Raw genomic sequence first — 26,352 nt, 5'->3', positions numbered from 1 at the left:
ATTTTTTTCTGAGAAGCCAGAAATGTAAGTTTTTCATGAATGTTACCATCTTCTACAAGTTTTTTTTTTTTTTTTTTTTTTTTTTTGTTACTAATTACAGAAATAAAACTTAGAACATTTTGGTGGTCCATTTGGGGCTGATGGACACGTCCTGGAGTTAGATAGTGATAATGGTTGCACAACATTGTGGATATAATAAAAACCACTGAACTGTAGACTTTTTTAATGCTCACAGTGGTGAATTTTATCTTAATTAGAAAAAGAAAAAACCACTATGAGGGCCTAGCCAAAGCATGTTGCCTGCCAAAAGTTTGTAAGCTTCGTTTCTAACAGAGGAATTGTTATTTGCTGCTTTTGATAATCCCAACAGAAAGCACCTTTCCACAGGGGAGCTAGTGATCGGGAATTAATGCGGGTCATGTTGTGATCCCTACATTAACCTCTAAGCCTCTGTTTTTCTTCCTGTGGTCTCCATGGCTTCTTCTATCTCTTAAAATAGGACCGATGATAGAAATGGTGAGATATGGAGTGGTGGCCTTTCTTCTAGAGTAATGAGTGGGTGAAAAGACACAGCTACAAAAGGTGGGGGCTGCTCAAGTATTTTAGAGAAGAGATTTATTTTATTTTGCAGCTATTATAAAATTGGTTGTGTTATGTTACTTGCCAAAATTTATTTTACCAAGATATTAACCATTAGGGAAGTAATTCTTCTTCAAGACAGCAAGTTCGTATATTTTGGAAAACGTTTTTCAGTTCTTACCAGGGAATGACTATAATGATCTTTTTAGTTATTTTCTCCAAGTGAAAAATGAGTTTAATATAGCAAGTATATATCATCAACATCAAAGGATTATAATTATTTTAACAAAGCAGTTTGTCTTTATAACTTTTGGGAGGCTCTATTAAATTTTAAATATAATTTTAAGTTTGCCAATTTCAATAAAGGCAAAATGTACAATTTAGGATCTTAAAGTAAGGATTATATCCTTCCTTAATCTTCAACTTTTTTTCTTTCATAGCAAACTAGCAAAGGTAGGGTTACTGCCTTTTTCTTATGACTTAAACCTAAAGAATATGCCTTTTTAAAAATATTGAACCAACATTTGTACTAAAAACAATTATTATTTTTCAGAGTGTGGGTTATTCAGTAGTTTTTACCAGTTCCAAATGTTATCAGGTGATTTTTTGGATGCCTATCTTTAGTAATGAAATGACCCATTTAGAATAAACACTTTCCACCCAGAGAACACTAAAATTAAAATGAAAAAAAAGTATATAACCTTTTTCTTTTTGTTTTTGAAATGAAATCTTGCTCTATTACCCAGGCTGGAGTGCAATGGTGCAATCTCGGCTCACTGCAACCTCCCCCTCCCGGGTTCAAGAGATTCTCCTGCCTCAGCCTCCCAAGTAGCTAGGATTACAGGCATGCACCACCATGCCCGGCTAATTTTTGTATTTTTAGTAGAGATGGAGTTTCACCATGTTGGCCAGGCTGGTCTTGAACTGGTCTTGATCACCTCAGGTGATCCGCCCGCCTCAGCCTCCCAAAGTGCTGAAATTACAGGCGTGAGCCACTGCACCCGGCAAAAATAAACTTTTTCAAAAGGACTATATTGGGATATTTATTTCTTACGTAAGAGTATTTGAAATATAATTAAATCTACTGTTATTTATTTGTATCCTCTTATTTTGTTTGTGTTTTATAAAAAACAGTATTCATTCCCTTCCTACCCCCCACATCTTTCTGCTCCCCCAAAAACAACCTGAGAATGCTTTTAATCCAGCAGATACATATTAAAGATTAATTGAGCATTTATTATTGCAAGGAATAAATAATAAATTGTAACCAACCACTAGGATTTACTTTCAGGGAGTATGGAAACAAAAGTATGATAAGCAGTTTCCAACAACAGTTAGAGACAGGATAGAGCATTTCTGAATGGGATGGTCAATGAGGACTTGCTGATATTTGGAAGGTGATATTTGGGAGGGACTGTGGGAGATTTCACCAGCTCGAGACAGCTCCCCCTTGGTTCCTTCATGCCTCTGCTCAAATATCACCTTTTCAGAAAGGCCTTCCCCAAGTATATCAAGTACCCTAGATAAAATAACATAGTTCCCCCTCCCATACACACATCTCATTTTTCTTTTAGCCTATATTGCTGCTTGACATATTTATATATGTATGTTTGTTTGTTTGTTTATATATTAAGTATCCTTCTGCTAGAACCTGTGCTTCCTGGGAGTAGGCACTTTGCCTGGCACACAACAGTTGCTTAATAAAAATGTGTTGAATGAGGCCAGGTGTGGTGGCTCATCCAGTAATCCAGCACTTTGGGAGGCCAAGACAGGAGGATTGCTTGAGGCCAGGAGTTTGAGACCAGCCTGGGCAACATAGCGAGACCCCATCTCTACCAGAAAATACAAAGATTAGCCAAGTATGGTGGCATGCACGTGTGGTCCCAGCTACTCAGGAGGCTGAGGTGAAAAGATCACTTAAGCTTAGGAGGTCAGAGTGACATTGCACTCCAGCCTGGGCAACAGAGTGAGACCCTGTCTTAAATAAATAATTAAATAAGAAGTTAAAAAAATAAAAAATAAAAATTTGTTGGAGAAAGAATGAGGGAATGAATGGGGGAAAGTTTTTCTGTCATAAGTCTCTTGACTGTGTGGGGCTCCAAACTGGTATGGAGAATCCAAGTTCCATTTTTTCCTAGGATCATTATAAATTTGGCAAATTTACCACCGCTCTGTGACTTAGTTGACACATTCTATAGAAATAAGGAGATTTTGGTACTCAAATGTAGCTTCCTGAAGTCTATGACAAGTGTTATGAAAACAAATCATGATCACTCTTAACCTTCCCACCACTTCACCTTGCAAACCCTTCCTTAGAACCTCACTGTCTATACATAAGTTGTGTTTAAATTATTTCACAAATCCATAGAACCAACATGTGCCCCTCAGTTTCCAACATACAGGTACACTGCTGGCCCAGATTTTAAATTCCTGACTACCCAGTAGGAGTTGAAATAAAATCACATTTGTTTCTGTAAGGCAGTGATCACCTATGCAAGTGCCTGCAGAACCCAGGAAGTGAACAGAAATGTGTAGACGGCCAGGAGGGATGTGGTAAGCTGGAAAGAGTTGTCTTCTAAAGGAGGCAGCCATAATTTAGCTCAAATCCATTGTTGTCCTGTGCGAACGTGGGCCCATTTGGTCAGATTTGATCAAAGAAAATCAGACACACACAGTTTGAGGCTAAATTTCCCAATTTTCTAACATGGACCACTAATCCTAAAATACAATCCTGGATGGGCCAAATAATATGGTATCCAGGTTACAACTTCTGCAAGGCATCCTGATCTAAATAAAACGGGATGCCTGAGCATGCGGAGAGGAAAGGTTAGAAAGAGAGGTAACAACTACTTCACAGAGAACATAAATGCTGTGCTGGTGGTGGGCACCTCTGCTTCTATAGAACTCTGGGGTTTTTTCCTAGAATTTCAGAGCTTCAGAGTGTCTTGATATTTAAAATAAGATAGTTTACATTAAAGCCTAGTAAATTCCATCTTACTCTTTGCTTACCTTTAACTGGATCTATCCTCCCGACATTAACATGGCTGTAAAATGCTTGACTAACAACATTTGGATACAGTTATTGAGGAAAAATTGTGACAAGAATGTTGAGAGGTTGTGCCAAGATGCATATTTGAGAGATGCCCAAGCTGAGGCCAAGAGGTTACTGCTCCTAAAATATTCAAACAGATGGGTTTGGGATATTTGTATGGAAGATTCCAGAACATTTGCTGTAAGAATTGAATTAACTAAATATGGTCACTTCTGCAAACAAAAGTATCTGGTTATTCTGTATGTTTTGGCAAAGGGCAGGAAAGAAAAGCAATAGATTAAAAAAATGAAAATGCATTTCTTTTACATAGGTTCCTCCCCTTTAAAGCAAAAAGTGGCTGGGCACAGGAGTTCACGCCTGTAATCCCAGTGCTTTGGGAGGTTGAGACAGGAGGATCACTTGAGCCCAGGAGTTTGAGACCAGCCTGACTGACATAGTGATAACTCATCTCTACAAGGAGAGCCTGGCATGGTGGTGTGCGCCTGTAATCCTAGCTACTCAGGAGGCTAAGGTGGAGGATCTCTTGAGCCCAGGAGTTCGAGGTTGCAGTGAGTTATGATTTCACTACTGCACTCCAACCTGGGTGACAGAGTGAGACATTGTCTTTTAAAAATAAATAAAACAAAAGACAGTTTGTATCCATATTTAGTGTTATGTGTTTATTCATGGAGTACAAATAAATTCATTTATTAAGCTCTAAATAGAAGAAATCGAATTGATTTCCTGATACACCTTCATGAATTGCTGTAAAAGAGAGTGAAGGGTTCCATGGAGGCAGATTAGAGCATAGGGTTTAGTGCACCCCACGATAGCTGGAGGGCACGTGTTAAGCACTTGGAAGAACATAGAGATAAAAAGGTGTGTACCTGTACCTTACTTATCAAAGATCCTAAATAGATTAAGAGAGGAATTTAACACGCTCACAAGACAGAAAAGCAGGTTAGGAGAGATTTATTTTGGCCATTGGATTTAGAAAAGCCTTTTGGAAGAGGCGGCATTTACACTGAGCTTTACAGGATCAATAGCACTCTTTCAGGCAGGGATGGAGGGGGAAGGCAGATATATAGCTTTACTTTAATTTCTGTTCCCTGATGTGTTTGACCTGTGCTCTTTCATATTTTATTTTATTTTCATTTGATTTGATTTGAGACAGGGTCTCATCTGTCACTCAGGCTGGAGTGTAGTGGTGTGATCTGAGCTCACTGCAACCTCAACCTCCCAGGCTTGGGCAATCCTCCCAGCCCAGCCTCTTGAGTAGCTGAGACCACAGGCGTACACAACACCTGGGTAATTTGGGGTTTTTTTTTTTGTATTTTTAGTAGAGATGGGGTCTCTCCATGCTGGCCAGGCTGGTCTCAAACTCCTGACTTCAAGTGATCTGCCCGCCTCAGCCTCCCAAAGTGCTGGGATTATAGGCATGAGCCACTGTGGCTGGCCTGTCCTCCTTCTTTTTAGTTCGAGGAGTTGCTTTATCTGGGGGAGCAGGCAGGCTCTAAGAAGTGGGATTCTGCAGCTGACTAGCAGCATCATGGCATTTGGTAGGCAATTTATAAACAATGAACATTATCCTAATCTCATTTTTCTTATAGAGCAGCTGTGTGCTATAGTAAGAAGTAATGGGCCTCAGCTTTGCCACTATTTATGCACCCTTAGATAAGTCACTTGACTTCTGAGCCTCACTTCTCTTATCTGGGTCCCCCAGGGTTAGGTAATAACAGGACCAAACCAGAAATGCATTTGAAAGTGTTAATGAATATATCTTGCCAACTGTAGAGTGCTACACAAAAATCATCTGTAAGTTTTGTTGTCTTTGTTATGTGGCCAGGAGCAACCTGATGAAACCAGAAAGAGTGTGTTGACCATTGATGCCAGCTGTGGGTCTGGTTCAGTAACTTCACTCTAGTGTGCTGGATTTTAAAATGTTACTGGTTTTCTAAGCCCTGCATGAATATAAATATTCATCAAGAGTCAGGGCCTCTGGCAGGATGGGAGAATTTAGGGATGGAAATGTGTAGAAAATCACGGAGCTGTTTAGAGGATTTTCCTCTACATTCTGGTAGATGATTGGATTATATCAACATTGGAAAGGTTTCATGTCTTCAAGAAAATATGTAAATAAATACAGCTTACTTGAAAACTCTTTAGAAAGACTGATGTATCCTAATTCAACATAATAAATAAGGGAAGGGTTCATTTAATTAAAAAAGACAAAGGATAGTTCACTAAGTTCAGTTTTGTGTAAACAATTGTAGGATATTTTAATTTAATTTCAAACCCACTTTTTAGCCTCGTGGTATAGTTAGGCCCTGTTCCAACTTTGGTTTACAGTATTATCTAGAATGGTCTAACTTTTCTATTCTCTTGGATACTCTATCAGAATTTTTAAATGTTTAATATAATAAGCTCTGTTTAGAAAACATTTTATCTGGATTCCTTGTACAAGCTGACATCTGTATTTTTGTGGGGGAAAAAAAAAATCTTGAGAGGGAATTAAATCTGTCCATAGTCTACTCACAGCATGCCTTTATAGCCAGAGTATATCTGAAAATTTTAAGTACAGCATTCTAGGAGTACAGGTCAGAACAGGCATGGTCTAACTTTACTATATATTAGAATCAGGTAGGGTGCTTCTTACAAATGCTAGCTCTCAGACTGCAATCCTGGAGATTCTGATTCAGTTGGTGTAGCCATTTCTAAGAGGCCTTCGGCACTTTTGTGGTAGATGGCCCATGACACTAAGAATTCTGCCTCAGATACCTGCTACATCTATCCTCTCCCTGCCAAACAAAGCCTTCTTGAAAACCAAGTATTGGCTGGGTGCCATGATTCACGCCTGTAATCCCAGCACTTTGGGAGGCCAAGGATGGCAGATTGCTTGAGCTCAGGGGTTTGAGACCAGCCTAGGCAACATGTTGAAACCCTGTCTCTACCCAAAAAATACAAAAAATTAGCCAAGCATGGTGGTGTGCCTGTAGTTCCAGCTGCTTAGGAGGCTGAGGGAGGATTACCTGAGCCCAGGAGGTTGAGGCTGCAGTGAGCCATGATTGCGCCACTGCACTCCAGCTGGGCTACAGAGCAAGACCCTGTCTCAAAAAGAAAAAAGAAAAAAACAGAGTGCAGAAACTATATACCACAGTGCAGAGGCCATTCCCCTGTCTCCTTTTCTTAGGATGTAGTAAGAAGGTCCACTCCTATGAGCAGTCCCAGGGTCCCAGCCAAGATTTCTTGGTTATGCTTCCAATAAGGGTGGCACTTTGGCCAGAGGAGTTTCTCTAGGGACGGGATGGCCAATATAGTGAAACCCCATCTCTACTAGAAATACAAAAATTAGCCGGGCGTGGTGGTGGGTGCCTGTAGTCCCAGCTACTTGGAAGGCTAAGGCAGGAGAATCGCTTGAATCCGGGAGGTGGAGGGTGCAGTGACCCAGATTCGCGCCATTGTACTCCAGCCTGCAAAAACAAAAAACAAAAAACAGTACCTTTGTAGTATTTCCTGGGTCTTAACAACCTATATATAATGTTTCAGTTTTTTCTAAAATCCACAGGACACACATACATCTTTGGGTTTCTGACATATAGGTACACTGATGAACAAAATTTTTAATTCCTAATTAGCCAGTAGGAATTCCATAGATCTGCTCTGGAATACAATCATATTTATTTCTATAAGGCAGAATCTTCTTTTTCCTTGAGGTCAATCTCCTTTTGTGAAACTTTCCTCAAACCTAACCTCCCTCTATCACCCCATCAGCAAAAACTGATGTTTCCACTTTTTGCTACCATTGCATTTTTACATGTTCTTGTTACACAATTTATGGTGCATTCTGCCTAGCTGTGTACTTATCTATCCCCAGACCAGTCCCTGGGAGTCTGAGTGGAGAGGAGGGATGGTGTTATTTGTCTTTGAAACCACAGTATCTTATACATTGTAAACACTCAACAAAAGTTTTTGTTGACTGACTCACGTCTTTGGGTTTATGTTCTCTATTTCCCCACGCTCCGTTCATAAGACCTGATCATAAGACCTCTGGCATCCTACACCAGCAGAACGTCCACAGTATCTACCATAATAATGATAATAATAATTGCTTACATCATTTGACCCAATTATTTTATATTTGATGCTGTTCTAAGCACTTTATATGGATTACTTTCATTTAATCCTCATGGTAGTCCCATTTGCAGATGAGGAAAGTGAGGCATAGAGAGGTTAGATAATTTGCTCCAGGGACATGGGCACTCAGTAGCAGGGCAAGGCCCCTGACCCAGTCTGACTCTAGAGCCGGTGCTTGCAATTACTGTAATGCCTGGGTCTACCCGACTGCCTGTCTTGTATTCCCCTATTTACATCTGATAATTGTGAATTCATTCCAGAGGAATACCAAGAACCCTACTTAATTTGTTAGCCAATTATTTTCACTGACTTTATCCTACAAATTTGTTGTTGTATCCTCTGTGAAATTAATTTGCAAAACTTAGTAAGCAAAGTTAAAGTGTTTCTTTATCGTGCTAATCCTCAAAGCCTTCAGTGTTATAAAAGCATTTTGTGCATCTCCAAAGGGAACCTTTGTGTACACTGTTTCCCAAACTTATTTAACTAGAGATAATTTTCCCCCCATAAGACTCCTTTAGCTTATTAAAGAATTAGGGTTTTTGTTTTTTTAACGTAGTTTGTAAGAGAAGCTAGCTAATGCCCTTGTGCGGTTCCCAAGAAATTTCTCGGGTCTTTTATATTTAGGTAAATCCTTACTTTTGACTGTTTCTTATTTAGTCTTAAATAGGGTGACCACTTAGATTCTGGGTCAGTCACAGATCTGTTGTCATGGTGTAATTACTAACAGCACTGTTTCCAAAGGTATTCCATTTGGATGATAAATTATATGATCACTCTAATCATAATACTTGTCCCCCAACCGTTAAATAAAGACCTACTTTACATACTTGCTACCTTCTCATCAGTCATTGAAGGACTCTTACTTGTAATGTGTGTGTAGGAACAAAGGTCGTAGCCCATATTTCTCCAGCATTTCACCATTTTATGTCATAGTTTTATATGGAATTATGGACATATATACAGTTTATATTCTTTCATCACTCAAAAGTTGCATTTCTTAAGAATTGCAAGCCTCTAAGGCTTCTTTGCACTGTTCAGTATCTGTTCATGTATTTGCTTAGTTATGCAGGGAGGAAAAAAATCTAAGTTGTCTCTTGGAAGCAAGGGCAAGGGTCGAGGGTCAAAACTGCAGTGGGTGGCAAAGATGAGAAAGAGCTTTTCCACTCCATATATTCTGACTTTTGAACAATGTAAGTATATTGTCATTTTAGATTATATTTTAAAATGTTTAGAAACTGCTCAGGTACTTCCCTGGAAGCTATTTCAAGTCCAGCTGGGTTGATCTTCCTTATGGTCTGTTTCTTCCCTGCAGGGAGACCTGTTCCCTTTCTTTTCTTTCTTCTTACTTCACTTAGCCAGACATTAATATATCTTCTCACACTTTCAAGAAGAAGCTTCTTTTCTTAAGTTCATGTATTACAGTGTAACAGCTTGGAGTTGGACATATCTGAGTTCAAGTTAATCTCTGCCACTTACTGTATGACCTTGAGATAGTAACTTAATTTCTCTGGGCCTCAGTCACTTCATTTGTAAAATGAGTATAATAATAACCTCCTTCCTAGGGTTGCTGTAAAGCTTCAATAAGATAACGCGGCTGGGCATGGTGGCTCACACCTGTAATCCCAGCACTTTGGGAGACCTAGGTGGGTGGATCACTTGAGGTCAGGAGTTTGAGACCAGCCTGGCCAACATGGCAAAACCCCATCTCTACTACAAATACAAAAATTAGCCGGGCATGGTGGCATGTGCCTATAATCCAAGCTACTTGGGAGACTGAGGCAGGAGAATCGCTTGAAGCTGGCGGGCAGAGGTTGTACTGAGCCGAGATTGTGCCACTTCACTCCAGCCTAGGCGAAAGAGCGAAACTTCATCTTAAAAAAAAAATAAAATAAATAAGACAACGCAAGTTCTAGGCAGTTCCAGGGATAATGTAGTACAAATTCAAAAAATGGGGGCTGCTGTTATTATTATTATCACTTATTATTATCATCACTGTAGTCATTATTGCCTAGGGCAACCAATGAGTCTTATGGATATAAACCTCTGGCTCTGACTTTGGGTAACCACAAAATTCATTTCCCATAACCTCTATTCTAATTATTTTTGAGACTGACAGTCTTTGAGGTCCAACCATACTGCTTTATAGAAACATCACCAAACTTTCTTCCATTCCTGGTATCGGAAACCTAGAAGCAGCAGGGACATTTTGTCAGAATTTATGCCATAAAGAAGGTATCATATGATTCCTGGGGCAAATTGATAGAAAAAGAGCAGAGATGGGGTCTGATATGAAGTTAGAGGAGTTGAAACTCAGGAAATGACATTTTCAAAATCATCACAAAATTAAGCCACAGGAATAAAAGATACACAGTTGAACTCAAAGTCATGATGAAGAGATTCCAGAATTAAAGCCTGAGATCACACAGGGAAAGGCTTCATCCTGTTTTCTTCAAGGCATAATTTTTCTTGTCCACGAATTTGGCAAATAGGGGACGTAAGGAGAAATGGCCTAGTACGCTGCTGGATCTTTTTAGATTTATAAGTCATTAAATCTCATTTAAGCCACACCAACTTGAAATGACCTCCAATGTAGAAGATGAGAGAACTGTGTTTCAAATAAATGAAATTGCACCCAAGTTTACAACCTGGGACTCTTGACTTTGAGCCTTTTGTTTCCACCCATGCTGTTCTTTCTTACTTGGCTTCACCGCTGCTGTTGGATCTCCGGTTCTCTGAGAGGCTTCGGAAACTCTACATGAGAACACTGTGACTTCTAAAGTGACCTGTCAGCCGCTGTGCCTTTAACTGTGGGTTTTCACTTTGGCTTTATTTTTGGCCCATTACCTTTGCATCTTGCTGCCGTTGCATAGCTTTTCATGGATGTTGACTAGGCTTCTCCTCTTGTCTTGTAGTAGGCTCTCAATTCTTTTCGTGATAGGCCAGTTTCTCTAGGCAGAATACCCCTATATTAACTATCAGAGTCCTCACAGTACTAAATCTATTGCTAACAAGAAGGTAAGCACCTTAAAAAAAGAGAAATTCCCTTCTAAAGAAAGTTTTTAATATGTTATATATTTTAAATGTCATTATGAAAGAGAAAATGTAACTCCTTATTAACTGAACTATGTGAGGTCTCTGTTTTCACCCAGCCATCTGACATTTTGAATTTCTCAGTTCATGTGATACTCTACCAGAAGGAATTAATTTTGACCAAATGTGATTCTGTACTAAAGAGGATCAGAATGTATTTGAAGTTTAATCTGTTGTGTTCTTCAACCTATGAAGAAGGCTGTTCTGTGGCAGGGATTGTGTGAAGCACATCTGTGTGGTCCATGTCCATTTATCTCTGGAACACCTCCAAAAAGTGGGGATCATTGTACTCATCTTACAGATGAGGAAGCTGAGTCCCAGTAATACGCCTGAGCAGTATGGCAGTTCGTGGAACCATTAGCTACAGAGTATTTGGGCTTTTATAAGTATACTCTAGTTTTCCAGGACCCTGGGGAAATAAGTTGCCACAGAAAAAGAACACTAGTGCATTAAATGTTCATACTGCAATCTTTTTTAAAAAAATGTTTTTGGTGGAAAATATTCTAGTATGTGGTTACAGGGTATGTTTTTTAAGAGGATAAACTCATGACTCTCATATAAATACATATTGCACATGTCAAAGATTTTACTTAACTCTATTTATTAATGAGGGAACCAGTAAGCTCTTACATTTGGTTCAAAGGAGAATCTTAAGAGCAGGCAAACAAGAAAATCAGGAATCAATTGCAGCTCCACTGGACACATTTTATTTGCATCTGTATGTAAAAGAGCCATTTGCAATATTATCAGTTTTCTACAATTTACAAATAGCTAAGCGAAGCACAATAAAGGGAATCTGGAAGAGTGTGTGAGATAATTCCGAATACTCCTTCAAAAGAACCCAGTGTTTTTTGTTTTGTGTGGTGGGGGGAGAAGCATTTCAAAGTCACCATTTTCTCTGACATGTCTTCTTTACTATGTTGCCTTTTAAGGTGAGCATGTATTTTTCTGCAGTATAAGACGCAGAGTGAATGACTTAACTTGCCCCGTGACGGCGCCTGTCACTGGTTCTTAACCACTTGGGAGGATGTGCATATACCCCCAAAATGTGCATTCCATATCAGGTTAAAGACTTCAGATGTATTGATTCTCCCAAGACTGTGTTCTGTGTGACAGCCTCCATCTGTGTGGCATAAGGCCAATTTTGGGATTAAGGTGCCTGGCACTTGTCTTCTCTCTCTAGATGATAAGATTGCCAACAGCTTGCTGCCGTGGTCGTTGCTTCTGACCCTTCCAGGGCAGCCCCCTTTAGAGTTCATATCTGTGCTGCTTCTACTGGGGCTCCCTCCCTCTATCCCTCCCTCCCTCTATCCCTCCCTCCCTTCCTTTCTTCTCCCTCTCTTTTTCCATCTGTTGTTTCTTCTCTGTGCTGTTGAATTTCTGACTTTGGGATTTTGAGTGTGAAAGCTGGTGACACTGACACATCACTAGCCACTCCCAGCGTTCCTTGCTCTTCTCTGGAGCACTGCCAAATCTCCATGTAGGGAGGTCAACTCTTAGCCTGCTGACTTCCTATGACAGGGTTCATGGTTCATGGTTCATGGTTTGTTCTGGCCGCTTTCTTATCACCAAAGCTGACTTTTTACTAAGTCCCATTAGACTTAGAATTATTTAGATGCAAGAGAGCTAAGGTTTTACATATTTATTTAAAGAACTTTTATTAACAGATAACAGCCAGACATGCTTTCCAAATTATTATCTTTTCTATCCTTCCTAATATTAGACCCCTGGATCCAATTTTAACTAGGCAAGAATTTGTAATATATGTACATCTGTTGTCATCACTGTTAAAGAGTCCCAAGTATAATAGATTTGAGGGGAAATAATTATGTATTTACTGGTAAGAATGTAAAGAAAATGATTTAAGTACTTTATTAGAAAATTCTTAGTGGGAGTAGTTACATTATGAGGCATTTTTGTTAATTTTCATAAAACTATAGGTATTAATATCAAAGGACTTTTTTCTCCTTCTGAGCACATTTTTTCTTGCATATTTGGGTCAGTATATTTTTATCATATTTATCTCTAACTTTATAATTTTGATGCTAAAGCCAGAATTCCCTAAATATCACTTTGCCTTATAGCAAATGTTGCTGAAATGGCCAAGGGAGGAGATACAGAGACAGAGAGGGAGGGAGGTAAGATAAGTAATGTAAAATAGCATGTACACCTTATTTCTAGAAAACAGTCTTAAACAGTTTTAATGTGGTGGTAACGCTTTGTATGTTGTTTTTTTTTTTAAATACAGCATTATTCTTCATTAATGAACAATTTACATGTCTGTTTCCAAACACAAGTGAATTCATCTTAAGAGGCAAAAAACCGAATGAATATTTTCAGCACTTTCTCCTTCGGGAACATCTCCTGTTTACATCTTAGTTGCTTCCCAGGACATGCATTAGGTCTATCCCTCTGGCACATGTTTAAACATAGATTCAGCCAGAAGCAGAGGTGGGCCTGTGTTTAATCTCCTACTACAGTTCAAGTCAGAACTACACCTTGCTTTTACTCTAAATATTTGCATTATTGTCCTTGGATGTTTTCCCATTGTGCACAACAAATCTCTCCTCTTTAAAAGAATTGGTTGATCAGTAAGAGAAATCATACTCTGGAGTGCACTTAGAGGGAAGAAAAACCACATGTTTAATGAGGTAAAACAAATACCTGTTTCTCTACCTTTTAATACAACAAATAAAAACACCCACTAATGTATTTACAACTCTCATTTTACAGGCCAACATGTTTTCATAGAGAAGTATTTAACTATATTGTGGACGAGATAGGAGAAATTGATTTCTGCTTCTGGACCAGCCACTTTCTAGGCCTGCAAGATGACACAGTGAACATGATACACAGAATTTTTGCTCTCAGAGTTTAAATCCCAGTAGGGAGAAGCAGGCAATAAAAATGTAGGCAAATGATGAGGATTTAAGGAACAAGGAGGTGCGATAGTTAGCAAAGAACTTAAGTGAAGCATCTTTTTTTTTCCTTTTCTTTTTTGAGACAGGGTCTTGCTGTGTCGCCCAGGTTGGAGTACAGTGGTGTGATTATAGTTCACTGCCGCTGTGTAGCCTTGAACGCCTGGGCTTAAGCAGTCCTCCCACCTCAGTCTCCTGAGTACATAGGACTACATGCCCAGCTAATTTTTTAAAAGTTTTTTTTTTGTAGACACAAAGTCTTGCTATGTTGCCCAAGCTGGTCTCGAACTCCTGGGCTCAAGTGATCCTCCCACCTTATCCTCCTAAAGTGCTGGGATTACAGGCATGAGCCACTGAGCTTGGCCCCATTTGCAAATTTCATTTCTAGAAACTGGCTGATATGTGAAAATAGATGAAAAGGGGTTTGGACTAGGCTGCTGTTCATGGAGATGGAGGGAAATGGATAGAATTCAGAGAAATGTGGGAGGAAGGTGGAATGGAAAGAACTTAATAATGGACTGGGTAAGGGAGAGAATGGTATGGTGGATGATCCCTAAGTCTCTGATTTGATTGAGCAAAAGGTTGGAGGGGATGCTGTTAATTGAGATCATAAAGAGCGAAAGAGGAGCACTTAGTAGGGAGGCGGGAGAGAATCAAAGATCAGTTTTGCATATGGTACATTTGAGATGCCTGCAAAATAGCCAAGGAAAAGAAAAATCTCGAATGTATTTACAAAATGAGTCCAGAAAAGAGGTCAGGGCTGAGTTATAGCTGTGGGAGTCACTGGCACCTGGGTGGTATCTGAAGCTGTGGGAGTGGATGAGATCACACAGGGGTGAGGATAGACTGAAGGAGAAAAACTTGGTCTAGGACTAGCTCTGAGATACACCAGACTTTTAAGGGATCTGGTAGAGCATGTGGAACTGACAAAGGAGCCTGAACAGGAATGACTAACAGCAGTTAATTTGCAAGAAAAAGAAACATACTTCATGAGCACAGACCACACATCCCTGGCCAGAGACTCTCAGCCACAAGCCCCAGTTGGCTCAAAAAAGCTTTCTCTAATGCTGGAAAATAAATCTACTCATGCATGTCTTCTTGGTGGAGGGGGAGAAAGAGCTTCAGATGGTGGAGGGGGACAAAGAGCTTCAACCTCATTTAAAAAGACGACTTTACTGGAATAACCCAAAGAATAAAAGGAAAGTGTGACACAGCTGCTGTTTCTGGAAGGGGGTTTGAAGTTCCTCTAGGACAAATATGAAAGCCTCAGAGATCAACTTCTCTATCTTGATTCATACTTGATTACCAGTAAACGGGGAATGATCTTGCTTAGTTGGCAGTAGATTTGCCTTTTACACACTGTCTTGCAGGAAGTTGAAGTGCTGTGTCATAGAGTTTTTGTTTTCCATGTTTGAAGTTAAATGGAATATTGAGATTTAATCAGAAAAGTAGCTGAGAAGAGGTGTAAACGTGAAAGTCCAGCCTTGGATAAAGGAGAAATCTTATGAATATCTCTCCCTCTGGTTTCAATATTTCACAACATAAAGTATGTCCAACTGATAGACTTGTAGTAAATCCCAGGTAAGATATTTGTAGACTGTGCCATGTTCTAAAACATTAAAAACACAATAACATTTCACCTTTATATGAAATATATTACTGATATCCTACTTATTTGCTGTGTAGCTGAAAATGGTTGGGTATCCCTATATAAATCAAGTTTATTGATTTTTTTCAAGGTCTATATCAGGAGTTCTGAGATGAAATATGGTCCCTGGTTTTAATGTGGTACTGTTAGCGACGTGGGTGCCATTTCTTTTGACATAAATTCTTTAGTGTGAATTAATCTTTATACTCTTTTGCAAATAATTGAAGAATAGAAATAGAAACAGACTTCTGCTTAAATGATAAAAACATAAAACATTAAATGATGGAAACTTCTACATAGAGTTGGCTGTTTCTCACACATTTTCACTTTCCTTCTCTTTTTCAAAATATATTTTAGTTCTTCTGCAGTTTCAGTTCATGTTTCAGAAGTGTAAATTTCGACATTTGTGAGGGGACCCTTTCTCAATCAGTGAAGACATTCTTCCAGTGGATGGCACTGTGGATGGCGCTGTGTATTTCTAATTGATGTTCGGGTCATAAGGAACCATTTTGCAGCTACCTCTACTATATACCACGAACTACTTTGGTCCAAATTTCAAATCTGATTTGGTTCTTCTTCTCCTCAATTTTACTGAATTTTAATTTAATTTTTTTCTGAGACAGGGTCTCACTCTGTTGCCCAGCCTGGAGTGTAGTGGTACAGTCAAGGCTCACTGCAGCCTCAACTTCCCAGGCTCAGATGATTCTCCCACCTCCACCTCCCTAGTAACTGGACTACAGGTGCACGCCACCACACCTGGCTAATTTTTTTTTTTTTTTTTGTATTTTTTTGTTGCGATGGGGTTTCACTATGTTGCTGAGGCTGGTGTCAAACTCCTGGGCTCAAGCAATCCTCTCACTACCTTGGTCTACCAAAGTCCTGGGATTGCAGGTGTGAACCACCACACCCCACCTTTCCCCAATTTTAAATCCAACATGGCAGTTCTGGATTAAGGGGGTCACTCTTCTTATATGTCCTCCCAGTCTGGATTTTGAAGCAGCTGCCTTTTTGCTTCCTAATGATGCTAGCCCATCCAAACTAGAAATAATCTTATATAATCATTGATGCCTTGACTCATTTGTATGTATCTGTATTTTTAAACTTTGTAATCTTTCATTACCAAATGATTGCTTTCCGACACCCAGGCCTAGGCTTAAACACCAGCATATATGGAGAGAACAGTTGCCACTCGACTCAGAGATGGAGTAGACACCCAAGAACTGCAGTTCTTAAGCCTTAGGAGAAGCAGGAGAAAGCACAGTTGTAGAGGAGTAGTTTAAAGATTGCCACATGGGCCAGGTGCAGTGGCTCATGCCTGTAATCCCAGCACTTTGGGAGGCCGAGGTGGGCAGATCACCTGAGGTCAGGAGTTAGAGACCAGCCTGGCCAACATGGTGAAATCCCGTCTCTACTGAAAATACAAAATTAGTCGGGCATGGTGGAGGGCGCCTGTAATTCCAGCTACTCTGGAGACCGAGGTGTGAGAATCACTTGAACCGGGGAGGTGGAGATTGCAGTGAGCCAAGATCATGCCATTGCACTCCAGCCTGGGCAAAAAGAGCGAAACTCCATCTCAAAAAAAAAAAAAAAGATTGCTACCTGCATGGAGTGGGGAAAATTGTGGTAGAAAGAAGTAAACTTGGTTTGGAGAATAAACATTTATTGAGCATTTTCACTTGACCAGCTCTAAGCTAGGAAGATTACATATAGTGTCTCTTTAATATTTAATATGTACAGCCATTATTATGTTTATTGTAAACATCTGTCAGAAGTTATAATTCCAAAAGTAAACTCTAAGCAACAGCTTTTTCAAAGTATATTTTTCATGTAGCACATTTCATGAGCTCATGAAAAAGGTCATTTCTCCAAAATGTATAAAAATGTAAAGCAAACAATGGCCATTCATCAGAAATAGCAAGTGACAATGAGCTCTCCAAGGAGCACTTCTTTCCAACACTCGACTTTTGGAGGTTGAAATTCAAGGTACTTAGGACAGCCAAATTGGTAGGCACTGGCCAATGTCTTGGGAAATTTGACTTTTTGCAACTGGATTATAAAACAAGGCTCTCCTTTTGATTTGCTTAATCTGCCATTTTACTCAGTATTATGGCTTTGCCATTTGTTCTTCTTCCATTTAAATGAATTTCTTTTAAATCGCTTCTGGTTGCTGTTGCCCAGATGACAGGTGTAGAGCTGATTTTGTATTTTTTGTTTGTTTTGAGACAGAGTCTTGCTGTGTCACCCAGGCTGAAGTGCAGTAGAGCAATCTCAGCTCACTGCAACCTCCACCTCCTGGGTTCAAGCAATTCTTCTGCCTCAGCCTCCTGAGTAGCTGGGATTATAGGCTCCTGCCACCATGCCCATGTTGGCCAGGCTGGTCTCAAACTCCTGATCTCGAGTGGTCCGCCTACCTCGGCCTCCCAAAGTGTTGGGATTACAGGCATGAGCTACTCCACCCAGCCAAAACTTCTTTTCTGAACAGAGACTAATGTCAGTAGATGGAAGACAAACCACAAATGGTGGGAAAATGAGGAAAAAAAGTGCTCCCTAATACCTGTTTTTAGTTCGCTTCGCTTGCTGATATCTACACATTGTTAATTCTTTTCCTCTCTCTTATTTTTTTAGTGGCCACAGATGTCTTTAATTCCAAAAACCTGGCCGTTCAGGCACAAAAGAAGATCTTGGGTAAAATGGTGTCCAAATCCATCGCCACCACCTTAATAGATGACACGAGTAGTGAGGTGCTGGATGAGCTCTACAGAGTGACCAGGGAGTACACCCAAAACAAGAAGGAGGCAGAGAAGATCATCAAGAACCTTATCAAGACGGTCATCAAGCTGGCCATTCTTTACAGGAATAATCAGTTTAATCAAGATGAGCTAGCACTGATGGAGAAATTTAAGAAGAAAGTTCATCAACTTGCTATGACCGTGGTCAGTTTCCACCAGGTGGATTATACCTTTGACCGGAATGTGTTATCCAGGCTGTTAAATGAATGCAGAGAGATGCTGCACCAAATCATTCAGCGTCACCTCACTGCCAAGTCACATGGACGGGTTAATAATGTCTTTGATCATTTTTCAGATTGTGACTTCTTGGCTGCCTTGTATAATCCTTTTGGGAATTTTAAACCCCACTTACAAAAACTATGTGATGGTATCAACAAAATGTTGGATGAAGAGAACATATGAGCGCATGAGTTAAGATTGTGACTGATCGTGATTGATTTGAAGATGGAGCACTGCTGATTTATGAAGGAAAAAAGAAGAATTTTCTAAAGATTACACATATTTCGGAAAGACTTTGCCCAATTCAGTTGTCAGACATAATGATTTATTTGAAGGCTTGTTTTATTTGAAGAAAAGCATATTGCCAAAAATTCTGGTTAAAAGCTTCCAAACGGGTAACAGACCATGGGAGAGATATGTGGTTGGGTAATGCAAATGTAGTTACACAAAGAAAAATACAGATAGCTCCAGACCTGAGGACTTTTTTATAGGGCAATTGTTGTGTTGGTGGCACATTGGATATTTCTAACATGTACAAAGCTATGTATTTTGATTTACTTTCATTCTTGCTATGTATACGTACTTTTCTTAAAATGCCAAGAACTTTCTCTTGCTATCATTGCTCCTTTTGAAACAATTCAATTTTCATGTCTACAGCTTACAGCTGACTGTTTTGTTAAAGATTGAGTCATTGACATTCAAGATTTAAGTCTGAGGTAGTCAATCCTCAACAAAAAACAAACAAACAAAAAAATGGCTTATCTGAAATCAGTACTGTGGAAATGAAGTATATGATCTATTATGAATAATGTCCAATATAAGAATATGCTTCTGGAATTGAGTTCTACTTTTAAGTACCAGTGGTATTTAAATTTTTCAGAAATGTAATGGTGTGTCATTGCCTTGAAGTGCTTGCTTAGGGCTTCTTTTATGTTATCTTAAAATGTGCTGGTGAATTTTTCATTTTTTACATCCATATCATATGTAAGAGACAGAAAAATCTAGATTGGTCTTGATACTGAGATAATAAAAAAGTAGCATTAAGAAAGATGACAATCTTCATTTTACAGATGAACTCATTGAAACAATTTAGGGGAATGAGGGGCAAAAGGGGAGAAATGATGTTGCTAAAGAACATGAGCACAAAAAGGAATGCATTTCAGTGTTTAAGAAGGTTTGATAAAGAATGTCACTTTTTTATTTAACTGATAAGGTTTTTGTTATTTTTTACTTTGATGAGTAAACCAAAAAATATTTGCATTTCAAGCAGTTTGTGTGGTGTTTCTATATAATTTTCTGTGTGTAAATAATAAAGTAGGCATTTGCTTATTTTGTAAAAAAGAAATGAAAATCTGCTGGCCAGCTATGTCCTCTAGGAAATGACAGACCCAACCAGCAGCAATAAATATTTCCATTGTCACTGTGTCTATGATTTTTTTTTTTTTTTTTTTGAGTCTCGCTCTGTCGTCTGGGCTAGAGTGTAGTGGCACAATTTTGGCTCACCGCAACCTCTGCCTCCCAGGTTCAAGCGATTCTCCTGCCTCTGCCTCCTAAGTAGCTGGGATTACAGGCATGCACCACCACACCCGGCTAATTTTTGTATTATTAGTCGAGATGGGGTTTCACCATGTTGCCCAGGCTGGTCTTGGACTCCTGACCTCAAGTGATCTGCCTGCCTCGGCCTCCCAAAGTGTTGGGATTACAGGTGCGAGCCACTCTGTCTATGATTTAGTGTACTCTCTTGTCTTAAATTTGCCTGCCTTCTAGAGTATTGATGTTAAAATAATAGTTTACTGGAAAGGTTCCACAACGAAAAATTCCAAAGTTGAGATCTGCTCTAACCCATTTCAGCCTACAGGGGGTGGTCAGTTTCTCTGACACCCTCATTTGTTTGGCTAAGACAAGCAGCAAAGGTGTAGAGTTTCTTCCTGTTTGATATTAAATCCTGACACTAAGATTTGAACTGAAAGTATCATTCTCACTTCCTAGAGCCAGTAGGTGATCAGTGTATATTGTAACATTAACGCAGTGACCACAGAAATGACCCTTCCAGCTTCATAACTTGCTAAGTGGCTTATAAATGGAATTCAGTAGCGTTCCTTGATTAGCTGTTTTCCTCACATGTGAAGGCTGAGAATGTGATGGGGGGTGTCAGCTACTGACTGGAGATCTTTTCTCCAGATCTCACTCAGCAGAGGTATGGGAAATGAAGGGCCTGAGCAGCCGATGGATGCTTCTTGCTCATCTCTAGCTATAGACAGGACCAACCAGAGAGAGAAAACGTACGGAGGGAGAAATCTGGATCTATCTGGACACACTGGATCATAGGGTTGTGCCAGCAAGCTAGCAATCAAATGTGCATGGCATGCGGGGAGCAATGCTTCATCTCCCACAGAGGGAAGGCAGTGAGGAGTAGATCGAAGAAGGGAAATCTGTTTGCTACCATTTCTCAGCATTTTCGGGAGGGGACCCATCTCCTTACCAGTCCTGTGCCTGAAAAGCATGCCTTGGAAGGATCAGGTCCAAAGTCGTGATTAGCAAGTTCATTTCTAATACAATAGGACTCCCCTTGAGCATTTAGGGTGGCAAGGAGTGTGGGAGCTGGGAAGAATCTCCATGTGCTTAGGGTAGATAAATCTGCGCCAAGTTTATATTAATTTGGGGAGTCCTATGAACCTTTTTATAAAATGGTATCTCTTCATATTTTGAAAAAAAATTGGGTTGTAATTGATTTTATTTTGTGCTGATGGTTTCTCTGCAAAAATTATGAGTGGATATGATAAGTGGATGAAAATACTAATGGACAGCTAACAGTTTGTATTATGTGCCAGGCACATTAACTCATTTAATTCCTGCCATAATCTTCACCATTTTATAGATAAGGAAATTAAGGGAAGAGAAGTTAAGGAATTTCCCGAGGTCACATGTGCCTGAGGTGTCCCAGCCGGAATATGTATAAAACCTTATTTTCACTTAAAGATAAGACTAAAGGCAATGCTAGGAACATCCTTGGCTCAGAGAAGCGTGGGTAGTATGCTACTGAAATGGTTCCTCATATAGTGACATTTTAGGCAGTACCTAAGTCGGCACAGGTCTGGCCTGTTCTCTAAAGATCTGCGTAGATTTTGTACAAAGACATTTTTCCAAGTTTTCAACATGACTCCCACCTTGGGGGCATCTTGTGCCTCAGCTTTGTGTCTCTTGTGGAACTTCACTTCCAGGTCCTCACAGTGACTTTGAACATTGACTTCTGAGGTGCAGTGAGCTCCTCCCCCATAGCAGTCCCTAGTGGTGGTGGGTTCAGAGGACGACAAGGCACTCGATGTGCATTCACCAAGACAAGGAAGCAGCAGTTCAGTACTGTGCTCCCCAGAGTTGGCACGGCATCCGTTTCAAACTTCAACATTATTTTCCAGATTTGGAGGTTCAAAATATTTGAGCAGGTAAGTTAAAAAATAGTCTTTTTCTGATTATTAGGCCTTTCATGTACAACTCAAAATTAGTTTAAGACTAAAGCATGGGGTGGGTGCAGTGGCTCACACCTGTAAGCCCAGAACTTTGGGAGGCCGAGGTGGGAGGATCACTTGAGGTGAGGAGTTCGAGACCAGCCTGGCCAATGTGGTGAAACCCCATTGCTACTAAAAATACACAAAATTAGCCAGATGTGGTAGCGGGCACCTGTAATCCCAGCTACTTGGACAGGAGAATTGCTGGAACCTGGGAGGCAGAGGTTGCAGTGAGCCGAGATTGCACCACTGCAGTCCAGCCTGGTCAACAAGCAAAACTCTGCCTGAGATATCCTGAAACTAACAGTATAAATACATCTCCACAATAAAAATTGCAAAAGCCTAAAAAAAAAAAAAAAAGTAAAGCCTGAGTTAGGAACTTCAATTGTACAGAAATAGTGCTTTTTTAACTCTTATATAACAGTGTCCCATTCACAATTACCTGGAAAGTTCTTTTTCTCCCACCATGTAAATAAACACAGACACACACAATTTTTAAGCCCCCAAAGGCTTAAAATAGTACTTTTTGTGGTCTGTACCAGTCAGTTGGATTTTTACTAAGAGTTTTAATTTATCCTTGAGATACTTGATCAGCATATATAAGCAGTTGCAGTTTAGCATACAAAACCTGACAAATGGTAAATAAAAGAATATGTTTATCCAAATGATGAAATATTTGTAGTAAAAAGTGCTATTCAATTGCTAGGAACTTAAAATACTCCAATAAAATGAATTTAATTAGCATGTTAATAGAAATGATAATATTTAAAAGTGTTAGTCAATCTTGCACTTCCACACTTGCATTATCTTGCACTTCCACACTTGCATTATAGTTGAACTTTTCAGTGTTTTACTTGATATATTGCATTCTTGAGCATTGGACTTCTAGGTGATTTGTTAAACTCATAGCAGGTTTTAGTACGCAGTGCTGTTTATGACAGATAAAATTTTATCCTACCTCTGAAATAATTGTACTTTCTGTGATTCAGATAAAGACTTTATAGAAACTCCCTAATGAAAATATTGAAGCATTAACCAGAAAATGAGTCAACTTTTTGTTTCCAAAATGATACAACAGGAAAATCTTTACTTATAATCCCATATAATCACCATCACCACAAAGTCTTGAAAATCTGTTTTCTCTTTTACTAAGCGTCCTCACGGTCACTTATGTACACCCAAAGCCAGAAAGATATTTTTATCTCAGGGAAATTCCAGAAATGGAAACATATTTGTGTAATATTGATTCATTTCTGTCTCACCAAAGATGTGTTTTCCACGTAGCAAAGAACATCAGCCTCACGTTATAGGGAACAAGTCAGTCCCAAATCATACCATCTGCTGAGCACTGAGAAAGGATATGGACAAGTCAGCCAGCATTCACAATTAAGAGAAAACATCTGTGCTTTGGAAAATGTTCTTCAGGGATAGAGGATTGTGCTCTACGTCCACCATATCTCCATGAGATCTTTCTAAGATTAGACAGCCAGTGGATAAGGGCCCCCTTATCTTTCTTCATGGGTGGCAGAGGAAATTCTCTACCTTCATCAGCTGCATAACTGTATTTCTCCCTCATGGAAACAAAGTAGCTGATCAGGCACTTGGGGTTTGTTCTTAAGAAAGACAATTTAAGTATGTTTTGATTTGTAAAATGATGTAAGACAATATGCTTCTTTCTACTTTGATTTTTCCATTCAAAAGCTTACAGATGAATTCATTCATTTAAAACTGCCAGGCCGAGTGCAGTGGCTCACGCCTGTAATCCCAGCACTTTGGGAGGCTGAGGCGGGTGGAGCATCTGAGGTCAGGAGTTCAAGACCAGCCTGACCAACATGGTGAAACCGCATCTCTACTAAAAGTACAAAATTAGCCAGGTGTAGTGGCACATGCCTGTAATCCCAGCTACTTGGGAGGCTGAGGCAGGAGAATCGCTTGAACCTGGGAGACAGAGGTTGCAGGGAGCCAAGATGGCACCATTGCACTCCAGCCTGGGCAACAAGAGTGAGACTTCATCTCAAAAAAAAAAAAAAAGAAACTCCGTCTCAAAATAAATAAATAAATAAATTTTTAAAAACCTTCCTGATGTGAAGTTGAAACACAAGGCATGGAAATCAAAACCCAGAGTATAAATATCTATATTGTTACCATTATCTGGGATAATTGATGATTTATAAGAAGCTCAGGTTTCATCTTCCTAGAAATGGACTTTTATTAGGCCAGCAAGAGTAACCACTCAGCCATTTAAATGACTTGTCAGCATCTTTTGCTGCTCTCTTTGAAGACCACTGGTTTTCACTAAAGGATAAATACCCGCTAAGCAAATTATAAAATATTCTAAGACATTTAATCTCCTGGAAGAGGACTTGCTGATAATTAGATCAAAGTTCCAGCATTATTGCTGTTTTCGAATCGTATGGATTTGGTGTTCTCATGACTGAGGAGGCACATTTTTAGCTTGCTAAAATACTCACTGGAGAACATAGTGAAATCCACGAGTGGAAACGTTCCATGGTATTTTCAAACGCCATGTGTCAGGAATTTGGCATGCCTTCCTCCGGGAGAGGCACTGGAGTGTGGCCAGGTGGAAGCCAGCAGGGTACAGAGGGCATTTGTGGGAGCAGTCAGGAAACCAGGACATCCAGCTTCTGCCTGCCAGGGAGCTCGCTCACGTTGTCTCTGAAATTTGCATAAAAGCAATTACCTCGTATTCTCATTTTAAAGATAAAAATTTTCAAAAACATGGAAGGCTCTGAGGCCTCCTGAATGCTATTCCTATGTGAGGTATTGTTTACTGGTGGCCTTTCACTGTTTCCAAATCAGCAACAAAAAGAAGCCTGAGTCTAAAATAAATGAAGCAGCAGACTTCAGCAGCCCGAGAGAATTTTGTTCAATTCCAGTTTCCTTAAGAAAAATATTGTTTTTTACTTTCAATTTAGGAAAATTGTTTTGGGTTGAGTTGTTGAAAGTAATGATTTCTAGCAGCTACTTATGTATAATCTCTTAACCAATTAAATTCTGAATCTCTTAAATCATTTGATTATTCATGCTGGTTTTAGTTATCCACTGCTGTATTACAAGCCACCCCAAAATTTAGTGGTTTAAAACAACAACCATTTTCTTCCCTCTCATGATTCTGTGGATTGAATGGGCTCACCTGGGCAGTTCTCTGATTTGGGGTCTCTCATGTGGTTGTGGTCAGATCATGGCTGGGACTGGAGTTTTGCGGAGATTTGGCTGGGACACCTGGATGACTGGGCCTCTCCTCTCCCCATGGTCTCTACTTACTACTTACTAAGAGCACCCCAAAGTGCAAGAGCAGAAGTTTCCAGGCATTCTTAAGGCTTATGCCCAGAACAGGCACAGTATCATTTCTGCCTCATTCTACTGGTTAAATCAAATCATAGGCTGTACTGGGGTCCCCAAACACCCTCAGGTTTGATGATTCTCTAGAAGGACTCAGAAATCTCAGAAAAGCTATTATACCCATAGTTATGGTTTATTATAGCAAAAGGATGCAGATTAAAATCAGCAAAGGAAGAAGGCGCATAGGGCAGAGGCCAGGAGAGACCAAGGTGCAAGCTTCCAGCTGTCCTCGACCATAGAATTTTATAGATAACACAAAATTTTCCTAGCAATAATGTGCGACAACATGTACAAAATATTGCCAACCAGGGAAGCTCAGCCGAGCCTTGGTGTCCAGGGTTGTTAACGAGGCATGGAGCACTCACATGACTAACCTTAGTTACTCAGGCTACAGCCCCTTCAGAAGTCAAACTGAAACAGGATGGCCCAGAGCTCCAGGTCAATATCATAAATCACATTGTTAGCATAAACATTGTGTCACGGCTCAAGCCCCAGGTATACAAAGGCCTTCTTGTCAAGCACTATATTCCAAGGGCTTAGAGATTATCTCCCAAGATCTAGTCAAGGGCCAGTCCTTTCTTTGGAATTTGCAGGGTTGGAACTTCACAGTCTTGTTGAGTTAATCCTTTACTGCACACAGGCTCAACCTGGGTTTAGTACGGGAGGAACTACACACGGGTGTGAACTCTGGGATGCATGGCTCTTTGAGGCCATCTTCGGAGACTAGATGCTGTATGATTATTTCCCACCCTCTTGGCTCCAGCAAAGACAGAATACTTAGGGAGTCTGGAGTTCTTCAGGACAATTGTTTGTTTTTAATTGGAAACAAATATATAAAGTAAGCGTGGACTCATCTGAATGTAGTTAATAAATACATTCTTGTCCATGTGAACATGTGAGAGTCCTGACAAGTTAATCTATATAATTCAAGAAATGATGATTGAACAGCTACTGTGTGCCTAATGCCAAGCTGTACCCTGGAACTACGCAGTGACACCTAGTTCTTTATGGACTGGTGGGGACGCTGACAATGCACAAGTAACTTAATACCAAATGGGGCTTCCCGTGATGTAGA

At 39.8% G+C, this 26,352-nt stretch overlaps 1 protein-coding gene across 5 annotated transcripts in view; it reads left to right on the top strand.

The window, feature by feature from the left end:
* TNFAIP8 (tumor necrosis factor, alpha-induced protein 8) overlaps positions 1-19,828 on the top strand; it is a 131,564-nt gene extending 111,736 nt beyond the window's left edge. For 4 of the 5 annotated variants that reach the window (XM_011972850.1, XM_011972849.1, XM_011972847.1 and 1 more), the window contains exon 2: positions 18,026-19,828. In XM_011972850.1, coding sequence (XP_011828240.1) covers positions 18,026-18,591 — 566 coding nt within the window. In that variant the 3' untranslated portion in view covers positions 18,592-19,828. Of the gene's footprint in view, positions 1-17,622; positions 17,745-18,025 lie in introns of those variants that run through there. The other variant, XM_011972851.1, reaches the window with a different exon arrangement.
* Positions 19,829-26,352: the final 6,524 nt, after the last annotated feature.

The sequence above is a fragment of the Mandrillus leucophaeus genome, unplaced genomic scaffold (assembly GCF_000951045.1).
Source record: "Mandrillus leucophaeus isolate KB7577 unplaced genomic scaffold, Mleu.le_1.0 Scaffold131, whole genome shotgun sequence".
NCBI classification, from domain to species: domain Eukaryota; kingdom Metazoa; phylum Chordata; class Mammalia; order Primates; family Cercopithecidae; genus Mandrillus; species Mandrillus leucophaeus.
This window is presented reverse-complemented; position numbering and strand designations above follow the sequence as displayed.